Source organism: Melozone crissalis, unplaced genomic scaffold (genome assembly GCF_028551555.1).
Source record: "Melozone crissalis strain CALT ecotype California unplaced genomic scaffold, PUWL_Pcris_2 ptg000004l_1, whole genome shotgun sequence".
Taxonomy (NCBI): Eukaryota; Metazoa; Chordata; class Aves; order Passeriformes; family Passerellidae; genus Melozone; species Melozone crissalis.
Window position 1 is genome coordinate 44755945 of NW_026535782.1, and position 16726 is coordinate 44772670.

At 46.1% G+C, this 16726-nt stretch overlaps 1 protein-coding gene across 1 annotated transcript; it reads left to right on the plus strand.

The window, feature by feature from the left end:
• The first annotated feature begins 612 nt into the window (after positions 1–612).
• Positions 613–11061, plus strand: RTCB (RNA 2',3'-cyclic phosphate and 5'-OH ligase). The gene is made up of 12 exons (XM_054274480.1): positions 613–757; positions 856–934; positions 1831–1898; positions 3055–3154; positions 4226–4382; positions 4978–5134; positions 6251–6410; positions 6730–6905; positions 7393–7581; positions 8063–8173; positions 8868–8987; positions 10023–11061. The coding sequence occupies exons 1-12, from the start codon at positions 665–667 to the stop codon at positions 10128–10130; spliced, it is 1518 nt and encodes a 505-aa protein (XP_054130455.1). The 5' UTR covers positions 613–664; the 3' UTR covers positions 10131–11061.
• The last annotated feature ends 5665 nt before the right edge of the window (positions 11062–16726 follow it).

The following is a 16726-nucleotide window of genomic DNA, read 5'->3' on the forward strand; positions in this document are numbered from 1 at the left end:
CTTTCTCCTCCTTTTTTCCCAGTACTTTATTGGTGTACAAATGTGAACACAGTTCTGCAGAGGGCCATGCCGGCCCTGCAATGCGTAGGGGCTTGTGCTTTGGCCAAACCTGGACGGTAAGCCGGCTCTGGCCTCCCACGCCCCTGTTTCCCTACGCTGAGAAGCAATCAGCGATGGGGCGCAGGCAGCTTTCGCTGTCCGGAGCGGAGCGAGCTCATCCCACCTGCTGCACGGCGGTACCTAAACACCCCAAAGGTACTCTGCTCCGGGGCTCAGCACGCACGGGCACTCCAAAAAAATACTTGGGGTTTCTCTACACAAACTAGCCCCACACAAACTTTCCACACAAGTCATTCGTGGTGTGAGGGAGGAGGCAGCCAGGTACAACCCAACCCCCTGCGCTCCCTCTCACACCCCGGCCCCGGGTACCCGGTGCCTGCCGCGGGCTGCCCCAGCATCGAGGGAGACGGGCCCGGCATGGGCTTCGCTGGGGGCGGGCCAGCCCTCGGCACGGGCGAGGGACGGACGGCGGCGGCAGGAGGCAGGGCTGAGGGAGGAGATTTGAGCCTCGGCGGCTCCTGTCCGCTGCTGCCGCGGGCTCGCGTCAGTTCCTGCCGCCGGCCGGCGCCGCCATCGGGATCCGCCGACCGGGAGCGCCGCCGCCATGAGCCGCAGCTACAACGATGAGCTGCAATACCTGGACAAGATCGACAAGAACTGCTGGCGGATCAAGAAGGGCTTCGTGCCGAACATGCGTGTGCGTGGGACGGGGCCCGGGTGCCCGGGGTGGAGGTCGGGAAAGGGGCGCGGAGTCGGGCTCGGGGCGGCCCGGGCGGCTGACGGCTCTCCCCGCAGGTGGAGGGCGTTTTCTACGTGAACGACCCGCTGGAGAAGCTGATGTTCGAGGAGCTGCGCAATGCCTGCCGCGGCGGAGGTGGGTCCGGCGGGGAGCGGACCCCCTGACCCCGGGGGTAACATAGAATCAGTCGGTTTGGAAAAGATCTCTAAGATCATCGAGTGCAACCTGTGACCGAGCAGCACCATGCCAACTAGACCGTGGCACTGAGTGCTCCGTCCATCCTTTCCTTGAACGCTTCCAGGGACGGTGCCTCCGCTACCTCCCTAGGCAGCCCATTCCAACGTGTAATCACCCTTTCCGCGAAAACTTTCCTCCTAATGTCCAAGCTCAGTCTCTCCCGGCACAACTTAAAGCTGTCCTCTTGTCCTGTGTCCCCGCACGTCGCTCTGAGAGCCGCAGAGTGCAGCGGGCAGGCCCGGCGGCGGACGGGAGCGCGCTCTCCCGCCGTGCGCGCCGCTCGGGCCGCGGCCGCTGTGGCGGGCTGTGCCAGCGCTGCCGCTGCTCGCAGTGTCCCTGAATGCCGCTGTGGCGGGCTGTGCCAGCGCTGCCGCTGCTCGCAGTGTCCCTGAATGCCGCTGTGGCGGGCTGTGCCAGCGCTGCCGCTGCTCGCAGTGTCCCCTGAATGCCGCTCTCAGAGTTACTGGGGGATGCTGCCTGGGGCTGCTCGCTGTGGGGCTGGAGCGCAGGGCTGGATCCCAGCCGCCAGCTGGGCTGGGGCAGCACGCTGCTGTTGTTAGCAGAGACCCCGCACTATGGGTACAAACAGCAGAAGTTGGTCTTCAGTGAAATAAACACTGCATTTAATGAAACTGCGGACTGTGCACAATGCCTGGCACTTTATACGAAATTAGAAGTCTTGCTGGTGGCTGACTTCTTTTTTGCCAGTGTTTTAAACAACCTCTTTAGAAAGTGTTTAATTGTGATTATCATGGTAAATTATCAGATTACTTTTTTTAAAAAATCTTTTTCAGGTGCGGGTGGCTTCCTGCCTGCTATGAAACAGATTGGGAATGTGGCTGCATTGCCTGGCATTGTTCACGTGAGTACCTGCTTTGAAAAATCTGCTCTTTTTCTGTTCCCATTAGCCTGAGATTATTGCATTCCAAATGGAAACTCTCTCATGAGAAGAGCTATGGATCAAAGTTCTTCTCGAGGCAGTTTGTGTGTTAGGAACCTGAGTCTGACAAAGGAGTGCTTGCAAAGGCAGGCTGCAAAACTGAGTTATCAGAGAGAGAAGCAGCCACTTACTTCATTGCTTGTCTTCTGACATAGAGGTTTTCATGCTATTTCAGTTTCTTGAGCCACCTTTTCCCACTGTTCATACTAACTGCTTGTTGGTTTTGAATTGCCTCTGCTCTGGAATACATGGAGAAGTGTGGAGAGAGCAGGAGGTGGTACCATTATCTGTACTATTGTTACTGGCCTCATGTGAGTAGTGACCCTTCACATGCACTCAACACTGACTTCCCTCATCCTGTGCCTTTTTGGAAGCAAAGCATCACATATAATGATGCAGGAGGAAAATGCTTACCTGTGACTCTTTTCAAGAAGTGCAGAGTACAATGTGGAAACTATCCTTTTCACATTCAATGCTGCATATATTAATAAGTAACAAATAACACATTTTTTTAAATTGTCTCTTTTGGCAGAAGTTTTAAATTTATGGATGCAGTAAAAGGCAGACCATCATGCTATTAAATGCCTTAGGGGTCAGGCCAAAATGGAGTAAGGTAGAATAGTAACAACCTTCTAAAATGGGAATTTTGGCTGGTAGCTTGTAGAAGAGATGCTACAATCATCTACATCAGATCTTAACTTTTTCTCTCCAAACCAAGGTTTTCTTGGTGATGTCAAGGAGAGGCAGAAGAAGCACAGAATTCCATTCAAAAGTACTGTTCACTTCAGTGTGTGGTAGCACTTTAATAGATACTGAAAAGTTCAAATTTCTGGTAACTTTCTGGGTGTCACAGGGTGTTTGCTTCAGAGATCTGCTCTCTGCTTTTTTTGACTGTTCTGTAAGTGCAGGATATTAGACCCTTACCTGAATTGATGTGTTCACTCCACCTACATCTGAACATCCATTCTCTTTTTGGTATATTTGTTTGCAAATATGACAACCACTGCCACAAGGCATAGTATAACCAAGGCTACTCTGCAAGCATTGAGTTTCATAAAGCTTTAAAATTGCCTTTCAGAGATCAATAGGCCTTCCAGATGTCCATTCTGGCTATGGATTTGCTATTGGCAACATGGCTGCCTTTGATATGAGTGATCCTGAAGCAGTGGTTTCACCAGGTAAGGATGACTGGCTTAACCTGCTCTGAGAAATATCTGGGATGGCATAAAAATACTTTTCAAAATGGCAGGATTTTACATTCAAAAACAAAGCAAAAATATGAGAGTTACAGGAAGTTAAGGGGTGCTTAATTCTTGCACTTAGAGTGTTTATTCTTTCTGGAGCAGGTCATTACACTGAGAACAGCTAAACAGTACAGGGAGAATTGCCCTTGTGTTGCAGCTTGGACTTGTGATATCCCTCAGTTCTGAAGTCTTTGACCTTGTTTCACCAGATTAATAAAGAACTGACTAGTTTGTTTGAGTAGTTTGAAAACATCTTTTGAGGATATTTCTCCACTTAAAACATGACTTTACAGTATGTCTGTCTTTTTAGTAAACACCCAGATCTTTGGTTACTGACAGTCTGAAGCTTGTGTGGTTGTCATGAAACATGATACTCATGTTTTAGTTTTGCTTTAATCAGTTCAAGTGTTCCTGATTGACTGAGACCCAAAGTCTCTTAGTTTGGTATCTCCCCTCTAACATTAGTGATAGCAGAACCTTCATAATAAAAGTGGCATGATTATCTTTCACATTTGGCGTTGCCTTATAGAATTTATTATTATAAATAGTTAAGCAAAACATCAAGAACTGAAGTTTAGTATTCCTTATAAGTATTTATTACTTCTTATAACTATTTATTATTTATTCCAGTGAAGATTCAAAAAAGAACTTACTTTTAGGTATTGCTTTAAGAGCATTTTACATCAGGGAGCCATTCTAAGATCTGTCACTTTTCTTCTGACCTTAGGCAGCGGAACAGGAACATTCTCTCTTCTTTCTGTGGGCAGTGTGTTTTATAATTGTGTCCACTTCTCTTTGTCAGCTTGCTGGAGTAACTTTGTAAATGGAGAGCTCTGTAGGCAATCATACAGCTATGTCTTGGAGTCTGAGGCTTCATGTAAATCTGTTAAAATGAAACTTGGTACAGTTCTGCTTTTTTTTCCCCCAGTATTGTGTCACAGGAAAAGGAGTGAGATTGCAGCCTTCAGAACGTGCTCCCTGACGTGGCTTTTTCTGCTCTTGCAGGTGGTGTCGGTTTTGACATCAACTGTGGCGTCCGCTTGCTGCGGACAAATTTGGACGAAAGCGATGTGCAGCCTGTGAAAGAACAGCTCGCCCAGGCTATGTTTGACCACATTCCTGTTGGTGTTGGCTCCAAAGGTGTCATCCCCATGAATGCCAAGTAAGAGAATGACTTTGTGCACACATCACTAGAGGGGACATCTCTGTTGTTTGTTTTGACTCAAGATTCATCAGTGAGAGACTTAAGAAAGGAAAAGTAATTTTAGAATGCTTTCTGTTCTTTCTGCATGTGTGCCTTAGCAGGACTGATATCATCAATGCACAGTCAGCTCTTTCCTCCCTCATTTAAACCCCTTAAAGGTTCTTGCTGGGTTCTCATTTCTTCTGAAAACTTCCATGAACATAAAGGCCTTTTTTGAAAGAGAGGATTATAGATAGAAAATAGGATATTTCCCACCCAGCAAAGAGGAAAAAATGATGATGTACCAAAAGTTAATATATTTTTAGAGCTTTCATGAAGTATTAAGAAGCTGGACTTATTGTTAGGAGAGTTGGGGGCTGACCATAACATAATAGAGTAATTTAGGTTGGATGGGATCTTTTGAGGTCATCTCACCCAACTCCTTGCAGGAAGGATCTAAATCTAAAGTTAGGTCTGTCAAAAAAAGGCATCAAGTTGCTCAAGGCCATATTCAGTGGAGTTTTGAGTATATCCAAGGATAATCATCTTATGTGTAGGTGTTTGGTAATTGCAGGGATTTGGAAGAGGCGCTGGAGATGGGTGTGGACTGGTCTCTCCGAGAGGGCTATGCCTGGGCAGAGGACAAGGAGCACTGTGAGGAATATGGAAGAATGCTACAGGCCGACCCCAACAAAGTCTCTTCAAGGGCAAAGAAAAGGGGCCTGCCTCAGGTAATGTTATCTTTCAGTGGGGCTGTGCATGCTCCCAGGGTTCAAAGATAAATGTTAAAGAGTAGTTCTCTAATTCTGTGTCTTTTCTCGAAACTCTGGCATTTCTGGGCAGGGGAAAGATGAGATGGTGAGGTCAGTTCTGAATAATGCTCGACAAAGCTGCAACAGAGGAGAATAATACTGGGCTTACCCAAGGTCTGTGGGGCCATCAGGTTTTCATCTGTTAACATCTGGTACTGGAAGTTGTATTGGCTGCCATTTCCACATCCAGATGCATTTTGTTTTTAAGAGATAGGCGAGTTAGTGTTCAACTTCCGTCCGTGTTTGCTCAGCAAGTTAATAGCAGGGCAAGAAAAGATACAATAATAAATGGAGCTAGCTCATAACTGAATCACAGTTTAAGAGTTGGATTTAATTTCTATATATAGTGTGATTTAATTTCTATATATATTTCACACTACTCTGTGTGGAACAATTTGAGATGGCTATACTAATGACATATTTGTAAAGCTTTCTTGTACATTCTTGGTCTAATTGATATTATTCTTTATTAATTGGGGTGGTGCAAAATTACAGCATTTTAACCTCAAAATAATGTTATGTCCCCAATTTTCACATTTGCCTTGCAAATAAGCAATCATCTGTTACAGAGTTGAAAAAATTTGGGCTTGGAAATGGAATATCTTGTTTTAATCTACTGAAAAGTTTTAAGTATTTAATTAATAAGATGTTGCAATTTCTTTGTGGAGTTATAATCGAGGATAAGCCTGTCTGCTTTGTCTGTACAAACTGAAGTTTCAATATGCTATACTCTTCCCATCCAGGCCAAAGTAAGTTGGAAAAAGGTGGCAGCACAGTCTGTATGTAGATCCTGCTCCTCGTGTTTAATCAGAGTCTTGTTCCAACACCACGGGTAGTTACAAATTTGAGCAAAAAGGAAAGTGGTGATGCTACTGAGTTCTACTTCCTTGCAGTTTATATGGGAATATTTTTCTCTCAGAAAACCTTTTGTAAACGCAAAACGTTGCTGTAGCAATTTGCCCTATTGCCTGTTGCTGTAGCTCTCCCCTGTGCTCCCAAAGGCTCCCTGTCTGATCAGTGTGTTGTGCTTGGCAGCTGGGCACCCTGGGAGCTGGAAATCATTACGCCGAGATCCAGGTGGTGGATGAGATTTACAACGAATACGCTGCCAAGAAAATGGGCATTGACCACAAAGGGCAGGTGTGCGTGATGATCCACAGTGGAAGCAGAGGGCTGGGCCACCAGGTTGCCACAGGTATGATCTCACTGGTGTAGCTACCTGGAGTGAGGCAAACTCCCCAGCATGGTCTTGTCACTGACAGCAAACTCCAGCACCAGAGCATTTCCTACAGTGAATTGCTGAGAGGATCCTGAATTGCCTGGTCAGGTGTTATCTGTTTGCAAACAGTTGATAACGTTCTGCCACAGATTTGCTTTTGCATTTGAGAAATGGCCTTGGGCTTGACCGTTGACACATGAGTTCAGTTTTAGGATATAAATTACAGACACCCTGTTAATCTCAAAGATTGCAGCAAAATAAGAAGTCACTTAGACTTACTGTGTTTATTTTCCAGATGCACTGGTGGCTATGGAAAAAGCTATGAAACGGGACAAAATCATAGTGAATGATCGGCAGCTGGCGTGTGCCAGGATTGCCTCTGCAGAGGGACAGGATTACCTGAAGGGAATGGCAGCTGCTGGCAACTATGCCTGGGTTAACCGCTCTTCCATGACTTTCCTAACACGACAGGTAGGAACACAGTTGTCTCTGATGCAGATATTTTTCCTGCTTCATCCCAGACATAGAGAACAGAGAGTAGTTGCACTATTTAACTTTATTTCATTTGTGTGTTTCTTAAACTGTTTTTTTCCGGAGAGACTTTCACAAAGGTGTAGTCCTGACAATCTGTCTGAAACCTCTCAACATCACCAGGTTGTACTTGGCAGAAGCTGCTTGAGCAGCATTTTTGAAAATGCCTTGAGCTGGAAACAGAGGATATAAGAAAACTGGGGTTTTGTTGCTAAAATTGGGGTGTTTTGTTGCTAAAGCCAGCTTTTCAGAGTTGCACAAATTTGCCTAATTGATATGTGACTGAATTACAACAGGAAGCTGCCAGTGGGCAGAGAAACAATCTATGCAGTCCAATTCTGTCATTCTCAGCACTGTTGTATTCAGTTCCACTGTGGCTGAATTATGATGATCTTGTATCTCACATCCTGACTTGTTCTCTTTTTAGGCTTTTGCCAAAGTGTTCAACACAACCCCAGATGACCTTGACATGCACGTTATCTATGATGTGTCTCACAACATTGCCAAGGTGGAACAGCATGTAGTGGATGGAAAGGAGCGGACTCTGCTGGTGCACAGAAAGGGATCAACCAGGGCCTTCCCCCCTCACCATCCTCTTATTGCTGTTGATTATCAAGTAAGTTTAGCTTTGGGAGAAGGAAATAGAGAATTCTGGATTAATCAGACAATTTTAGGGTTCCTAACAGATACTTAAATGCTGTGAGTTAATTTTTTAAGGTAACAGCACTGGAACGCTGGTGGGATGGCAGTATTCAGCTTCTGTGTGTGTTAGATCTTTGGGGCACTGAGCTTCTCTTTCTGCTCTGCACCCAAAATGGTTGGAAGAACTTGAAAGGAAAGAAGTCCTTTATGGACTTCAGGATTCAGTGGTTTGCCTTGTCTGTCTGTTGGACACAAGGCTTTTGATCTACTGGTCTGCATCTTTCAGAGCAGTTAGTTTTCTAGAATGCTTTGATTCCAGGCACCTGAGACAGCCAGGGATGCTCTCAAGGAATGTTTATCTGACTTCCTTTTTTGGAGACACAGTTCATCTCAGATTTTTATTAAGAATGAGATTTTTCAGCTTTTTCTTACAAATGAATGCTTTGCATCCACAGCTGACTGGACAGCCTGTTTTGATCGGTGGCACAATGGGCACCTGCAGCTATGTCCTCACTGGCACAGAGCAAGGCATGACTGAGACCTTTGGAACTACTTGCCATGGAGCTGTAAGTCAAGAAGTTATTTCAGGGAGACATTGGGATGAGACTTCACCCAGAGAACAAGTTGTTGAAGGGTCAGCCAATGTGTGATTCCTCTGGTGGTCATACAAGCAGACATTAGCCTTGCCAGTAGTCCTTCCTCAGGAGAACTGCAAGGTAGAGGTCTTGGTCCCTTACTGAGTAGTTGTGACTCCTTCTGCAGAAAACCTAGGGGATACTGCTCTTTATAAGGCAGATGTTAGGATGAAGATGTGGAGAATAAGCTTATTTTATGAAAGTCTGATACCTCTGAGCTAACTAGGGGGTTAACTGGGCTGAGGCTGTCTATATATAAAACTCCTCAGTAGTTAGAAGGTGTTTTCTCCCCTGTTGTTCATAGTGTGAGACAATGACTGAGGAAGAGAAGCATCTTCCAGTAAATTCCAAGTCCTGAATACTGTTTGGTTTGGGTAAAAAATGATACTTGCAGACAAGTGTGTTATACAAATGAAAGTTTCCTACTCATCATACCAGAGGTGTGATTTTGCAGGAGCCTGTGACCTGAAGGCCAAATTAATTTCCTGTCTTCGGATTTACTGTGGTCTGTGCTCTCAGTCATTCTGTGTTTGCTTATAATGCAATAATGGGTTTTTTTGATAAGAAAGAGTTCTGTTTTTCCAAACTGCTACAAAAAGTAGAACTAACACAACTGTTGGCCTAGGGTCGTGCACTGTCTCGAGCCAAATCTCGACGTAACTTGGACTTCCAGGACGTACTGGACAAGCTGGCTGACATGGGCATTGCCATCCGTGTTGCTTCTCCCAAACTGGTCATGGAAGAAGTGAGTTTAGTACTTCATTATCTTAGAAGGAAAAGGGGAGGTCTTGCTCCCTGGCTGAATGACCTTCCCTGACCTGATTTTTTGCAGTGCTAAGCAATTGCCAGTACTGTAAATATGCAGCTTGTGTGATTTCTGATAGAGCTGTCAATTTTTTTGGAAAATGATGTGAAATGTTCTCTATCCTAAAAGCATGCTGAAAGGGGAGATGCCTGATTGACAGGTTTTGGGGGTATGTTTTTTCCTCTTCTGCCTGGTGATAGGGATAATTGCTGTCTTTGTGTGAGCATCTACAAAAGTAGCTATGTTTTATGGATTTTCTTCTTGAATGGTGTTCTCCCTGCCCTAAATTTACCTTACCCTGCAGCTTTCATGTAGATTAGTAACATCTTGAAAGATCCTCTTTTAAGATGAATTCCTATATTTGCTCAAGAAGAGAACTCTGAATGGTCAGAGAACTTTGAGTATTATGACTTCCACTTCCTCTGCATTAATGTGAGCGTGCCTTTTCTGTTCACAACCTCACTTATAAAAGTGTTAATCATTTGGCACTATGCTTTTCTGGGTGTTGGTGTTATATGAACATGTTGAGCACATTAAAGTCTATATTCAAGAGCAGCTTCCTTGTCAGAATAGGGGCCAGAGGGGGAAAATCTAGAGTTAAACCTTGACTGCTGTCACTAAGGAGCAGTGAAGGTAAAACTTAAAGGCGACCTGTAAAGAACAAGTTGGAGTCACTTCCTACTAGATAATGAGGCTTGCAATTCTAACATGCTGGGGCACTCATGATCTGAAAAACTGGATTAAAATAGCTAATATTTTATCTGAAATATGATGAGAGCTTATTTGGAAAGCTAAGTGTCTTACAGATTTCTTATATACATAAGGTGGACAGATTCTCAATATGTTCACCTGCTTCTACACTCTTCATTGACATGGTTATTTTTGTGAAGAGTGGATTTCAAAAGCCTATGCCTGATTTCCTGTGACTATCAGTTGTTTATAGTTTTGTCTTTTCTTTTTTTTCCCCTCCTCCAGGCACCAGAGTCTTACAAGAACGTGACTGATGTGGTTAACACCTGCCATGAAGCTGGCATCAGCAAGAAAGCCATTAAACTGAGACCTATTGCTGTTATAAAAGGCTAGGAGCCAACAAGGCACCCATGTCTCCAGGCCTTACACAAAACTGACTAGAGTTATCATCTTCCCACACCTCTTGGGCTCTGTAGGATGCTCAAATATCACATTCCTGTTCTGGAAACACAACAGCTGAGGATACACCTATTTTTACCACTCCTAGCCATAATTAATGCCCCTCCTCCTTGTTATATGTCGTTGTTTTCCTGTGAGGACAGGGCAAAGAAATACGTAAGTCTTGGTTTTTATATGCAGTCCTTCCTCCATTTCCCTGCTCAGGCAGGACTTCAGACTTGCCTGAGTTGTCACTAAGTGCTGTGCTGCAAGACCACCTCCATCAGTGAAGGTGGTGTATGAGCCAGAGCTGCTGTCACCACACCTGAGTACCTGGAGCTCTTTCTACATGTGGAAATACTCTGATAGACAAGGTGTTGCACTTGTGGGCAGGGAGATGCATAGTCTGTACTGCTCCATGTTTTCTGGTAATTGGGTAAGAAATCTGGAGGTGGGACTAGTCTCCTGCTCAGGTTGAGAGGGGCTAGCTAAGCTGGAGACACAGTCTTACCCCAGCCTCTCCCATTTAACACAGCACCTGGTGAATTTGGCTCAGGACAAGTAGGCATTCCACAGGTTTTTGGAAAATCTGAGTAGAACTGAGTATGTTGCCTTGAGAGGTTTTGTTTGCCTAGTAAAATTTGTGACTTAACTTAGGGATGTGCTAATCCAACATTTTAAGAAGCTCTGAGCATGTGAAAGTTGGGTTGGGTAATGCTGCTCACTGTGTCCCACAGCTCTGATTCAATGGAGCCCAATTTTGGGGTCAGGCCCAATGCAGTGGGACTTAGAGTGTTTCTTTTACATTCATTAACCAAGGCTGGAGGGGAAGTTGACCATCCCCACTGGATCATTTTGGGGGATTACAATAAAATGGGAAGATGGATGTGGCAGTGTGTCTGTGTCATGTTTATTCTGTGTACTTGAAAGCAGCCAACAGACATTTTAGCCACATATGAGCTTGAAACGCGCTGCCTTTTGTGACCTCAGGTGATGGATCTTGCAGAGAATGGGCAGATGGCAGGATTTTTGCAGGATACAAGGAAGGGCAGTGCAGTGCTGCTTTCCCAGCTCGGTTTTGACGGGAGTGTGTTGGCTGTTACCTGTCCTGCCGAGCCCACCTCCCGGCCAGGGATGGCGGCTGCCTGCAAGGCTGGATGCCGGCACAAGAGGGCGGCTGCAGGGAAACGACAGCCCAAAGCAAGAGGGGAGCCTGCCAAGGACTCGTGTAAGGGGAGCAGGTGATGATTGATGGACTGCAGTGCCTTTTGATGAAACATCCCTTTAAGTGCAGGATCTTAGAAGGCATAACGGCATTTCACTGTTGTAATCACTTTGTTCTTAAGGGGTTTTTTAGGTTCAAATACTGTTTGTGCAGGTTCAGAAGCAGCACATGTACTTATAGACACTGCTATGAGTTCTTATGGGTTTGAACTTAGAGTTTCTTGTTTTCCCCTCCTTTCTTCAGTGGAACACTTCAGATTGACATTTCAGAGGTCTGGGACATACTTGCTGAGTTTAAAACAAAAATCATTTCACCTAGAAATGTGAATTAGCCTCCAGTGACTGAAATAAAAATTGGTCTCAAATCGTCTGCAAAAGTCTATGTTCCTTGCACAAGTTTCTGTCTATAAATACTTCAGGTTCTTTGATGAGGAATGTGAGGGGAAAAAATTCACATTTAAAAAAATTCACATTTAAAAATGAGCATTTCACAAATACAGTTCTCCTTCCAACTTCTACTTACCGTTACCATTAAGGGACAAATTTAAGTTTTTTACAAGCAGAAATCCTAAGTACCATGGAGGTGCTGTCATATGCATGGGATGTATGCCTTATGACCTCTGATCATCAGTGTTTATGCATTAACAGTCAAGACTGCAAGAAGAGCTGTCAATCCTGGTTTCCTGTTACAAAGCTGGTGTTAGTTTTGGTTATATATTTTGCTGTATGAAGTCGAGTGCTGGTTTCCTTACCACCTAAAAAAGAAAGGAAAAATGTAATATGTCTCCCAGTTCTTTGTTTGAACCAGGATTTTTTTTCCAGTTCAAGTCTGTCTTTTTTCTGCAAATAGGGTTGTCCCCTAAATTTTTTTTATTCTGCATTTTAAAAAATAAATTACAAGAGGTGTTAGGTAGAGAAGGCATGCAGTATTAAATTTCATGTGCTGAAATACAGGTGGATCTGCAGGAGCATTTTGGCAACACCAAAGAACCAGTGTGATTATTGAACTATCTCTGCTTCCATGGAGGATTACTAAGAACTCTGAAATTCCTGTTGATGATGCTCTTTCCTCCCCAAGAGACTGAAAAAGCCTTGGTGAATGAGTGCTAGGCCCTTTTTTCCCTGGGATACCACAGTTAGGAGATCTGGTCTACATCTACCCTTGGAACTGCTGCACACTTCTGCTGCACAGGCACTCAGCTGTTCCCTGCCTAAGTTCAGCTCATTCACTCATCTGTGGTCTGCAGCAGAAGGTTTGTTGGCTTGCACAGAGTGTCTGCACTGTCTTGGGTGACTCTCAGAAAGGCCTGGGATTGCACCCCAAGCTGGGGGTGCTGTTTGTGGGGTGCAGGTCCAGCTGGAAGGGGCAGCACTCACTGGTGGGGTGCAGCTGACGGCCTCCCTTGACTTGGTCACACTTTGTGGTCCCCAGGTGCCTAACTTCCTTAATTCAGCCTCCCAAGGGAAACCTGAGCCCAGCCAGGTAAGCTGCTGGGGTGTATTTGCACCATACTGCACACCTCACGGGTTGGGAGCCTGGTGTCTGATGTTTATCACCTGGTGTCACATTTGTCACCATCCTAAGTCTTCTGGGATTTCTCTTCCCTCTGCTCTGCCTTTGCCTGCTGGAAATGCAGCTCTGCACACACCACTTCCTCCTACGCTGGTGGTCCCAGGCTGGTGCTCTGGCCCAGGATGAGCAAGTGATCTCTGACACATCTCTGGCACAGGCACCCCCACTCTCCTCCACTCTCCTTTGTTCTTCTCAAACATAAACACACTTAACTGGCCTCTTCTCCCTGCACCGCCCCAGAGCGATGAGACAGAGCCATGTCCCTCCTGCAGCGTGGGCCAGCACGCTCCCTGCTTGCAGGAAAGCTTCAGTGCAGCAGCCAGCCCTGCTGTACCTGACATTCGCTTTGCTCTCCTGAGCCCTATCCTAGCCCAAATGGTTTTGATCGCCACAGATTTGTTTTAGATTTGTTTTTCTGACTGGAAAGGTGGCAGTGGGAGGTGTACGGTGGAAAAGCATGAGCTCTGCAGTCCCCAGACAGGGAGATACTGGGTACAGGTGCTTTGTCCTCTGCACCATGGGAGGAAGAAGAAGGTAACTTCCTGGCACTCACAAACACCAATAATTATGTGGTTTCTGGTGGGGTTTTTGTTTGCAATATGTAGCAGGAGGGTGGGGGTCATGCTGAGCAATGCGTGAGGTGGGAGAGCAGAGGGCACAGAAATCCCTCTGTCTCCCATGGCAGATGTGCAGCTTGGTCTCCTCAGGCAGCCAACCATCCCCTGCCTGAGGAGCTGCTGCTGGCTGTCATAGTGCTCAGCACATCCCCATCTTGGTGCACCCTTGTTCCCAAACCCCATAAGACTGCTTTGGGTCGTGTTGTATATATAAATTCAGAAACCAAAATAATCACTAGTCTTAATTGCAGAGATTATGACCAGGAAAGGGAAGTTGAATCATCTGCCAGCACTTAATTTAACATTTACTAGGTTAGCAAAAGACACGCAGGGGCTAGGCTGCCCTCACATGCTGAGGTGTTTGAGTCAGCCTTGTATATTGGAGCCTATTCCAAGAAACCACCTGGTTACCCAGCTCTCAGCTCTTAAGAATTGTAACCTGTTTGTGCTTTTAATCTTAAAACCAAACAAACAAAAAACCTGGTTGTTTTATTTTTGACTAACGCTTGTTATTGTGGTGCTTTAAATTTGTGTCATTCACAGACAAGTTATCAACCTTTAAAACCATAGGTAGGCTGATGAGTTCCTCTACTGTTTCCCTGCCAAATGTTTAACCAATTCTTGGATGAGGACTGAAAAGGTATCATTGTAAATTATTCTTTCCCTCAAAGGTATTTATACTGTAGCTGTTGCTAAAGGGATTTTCTCCGCCTTTCATTGGAGTGTTTTTGTGAGGCAGATAGACAAAGAGCCATGGCAAGCCCTTTCTCTCCATTTTGAGTATTTTGAGTATCTGTATATTTTGAATCTACCCAGAAAGGTCTTTGTCCATCTTCTGACACAAGCTGTGCATGTCTGCAGGGCTGGAGCCCTTTCATGGTGAAAGAACTGAGCCCTGCAGAGGAGGAGAAAACTCCATCCGGGAGCCTTTGCCCAGCCTGAGACGTGGGGCTGTGCTGGCAGGAGGGTGCCTGTGGGTGCAGGCACTGCTGGGTGCCCTCCTACCCCAGCAGCCCCAGTGGGCCCTCCATGGCACAGCATCTCTCCCCAGGGAAGGGATCTCAGGGGGACTGCAGTGCCCCAGGGCAGCTGCCAGCGAGCAGGGAGGGAGAGCCCTGCTTGCAGGCGCGGTGTGCCAGCAGCTAAGCTCCTGTCCTATCCTCAGTCCAGGGCTGTGGGGAGAGCCGGCCTTCACAAGTCTCATTAGGAAGGCCAGGAGATGTGCAGCCTGCTGGCTGCTCTTCTGCCAGACCCCATGAGCTCTTCTATTAATGGCCAGTGGATGAGCAGAAGTTTTATCTTGATAGACAAACACAAAGCCCTGCTTGTGCCAATATTCCTTTCCTTGTCTCTCAGGCAGAAATTCCAACAATTTGATGATTATCAATAGCAGCCAAAAGCACCATTGCTGTCTCCTTTCCCCCTGCTTCTCTGGCAGAAAGTGAATCCTCCATCACAGACTGGTCCTGGAAAGAAAAGTTCAGCTTAAGGCTCAGACATTCAAGTCCACCATGGATTTTCCAGCCTGTACCAAGTCACTCCATCTTCCCATGTCTTGGTACTCTATTTGCAAATGGGAATAAAAATTACTTCCTTTAATCTCACTTTTTATTTGTCTTTCCTATTTAAATACGAGTCTGTGATTCAGGGACCAGATCCTTTTGCACCTATGAGTGCTGCTGATGACAGTGGTACCTCTCTGTGAAGCGTGGCCTCAGCTGTCCCATGCTGTGTGTGCTGGCTTCTCCTGAGGCTTCAGTGCAGCTGGAGGGATGGGCTCATTCCTCTCACAATCCAAACTGCAAGTAGGAGAGACTGTAAGCTGTTGTGAGTTTCAAGTAGTCACAGCAAAATTTAGAATAACTTTTTCCTTGTCTTCTGGCTAGAACACAGAGCCACTCAGCCAGACTCTCTCCTGGAGTTCAGTGTTAGTGAGTGCCTAAATTCCTCTGTGCCCATGTGAAATGCTCAATGTGCCATCTTTGTGTGCTAAGGAGCAGAAGCTGAGAGAGCATCAGGTTGCTCTCTCAGGGTGGACTAGGGAAAGGGGCTGTGTTAGGTGGATGCTTTCAGCCAGGAAACATTCAGCAATGGGTGTCAGCACATGGGATTTCATTTTCCTTTACTTCACACTTCACAGTCCTACCTGAAAAACCTTGAAAATCTAAAGATCACATTAAAATGCTGCATGTCAGGGAAGAAAACAATTAAAAGGCCTTCACCTTTGGTTTCAAACAAAACCCTTATGGATCAACCAGAAATTGTTCTGTTCTTCAGCTAGCCATGTTTACCATGGGAACTAGCCCTTAGTGTTGTGCCATAAGAAGTGAAGAGCCCTGAGTCAGTGCCAGAGTCCATTTGCCCAGCCTGCAGGGCCTCTCATGCCAGTGTCCCCTCAGCTCTGCCTTTGCCACCTGCATCTACCACCCTCCCCAGGCTCCATGGCACCACCAGGGATGAAAGGCTGGGTTCACTGTGGTTTGTGTTCAACCCACCTTTCACAGTGCCTGGTGGACCCATCTCCCCCCCTCCCATCTTTGGTGACTCAGCCAAAGAATTTTAATCTCCATGGTCTGTCTGTAGGTGTAAAACAGAATTCAGTGGAGTTGGGCTTTTTTATCCCGAAGCCATGAAACTGTTGTCAGAAGAAATTGATACACACGAGTGAGGGGAACAAAGTGCTGCTGGGGAGGATTTGACTCAAGACAGCACTTCAAATGGAAATTTCCCTGTTTGAAGTGGAAACATCCTTCATCCCTACCCCTTTCATTTCTGTTGCGCTGTGGGAGCGGGGGCTCAGAGGGTCTGTTCAGGGGAGGGGCGGCCCCTGCTCTGGCTCTTGTCCACAGGAGGTTCCTGTCTCCTGGCTGTGGGTGTCCTCACTGCTCATGGGAGCCCTGTTCATGGGAAATGTTGTTTTGGGGTGAAGAGGCTCCTGCAGCCCAGCTTGGAAGCACCTCAGCTACTGCCCCGCTACCCCAGGGCTGCAGGCTGGGAGCTCTCCATGCCTGACCAGCTCTGGGCATGCAGGTCTGTCCATGTAAACACAGAGCCTATCCCAGGCACCTCAGATCAAATCACAGGCTTTTCCCCTTCCTTCAAAGACATCTGAAGCCTAAAGGAAATAGATCAAACAT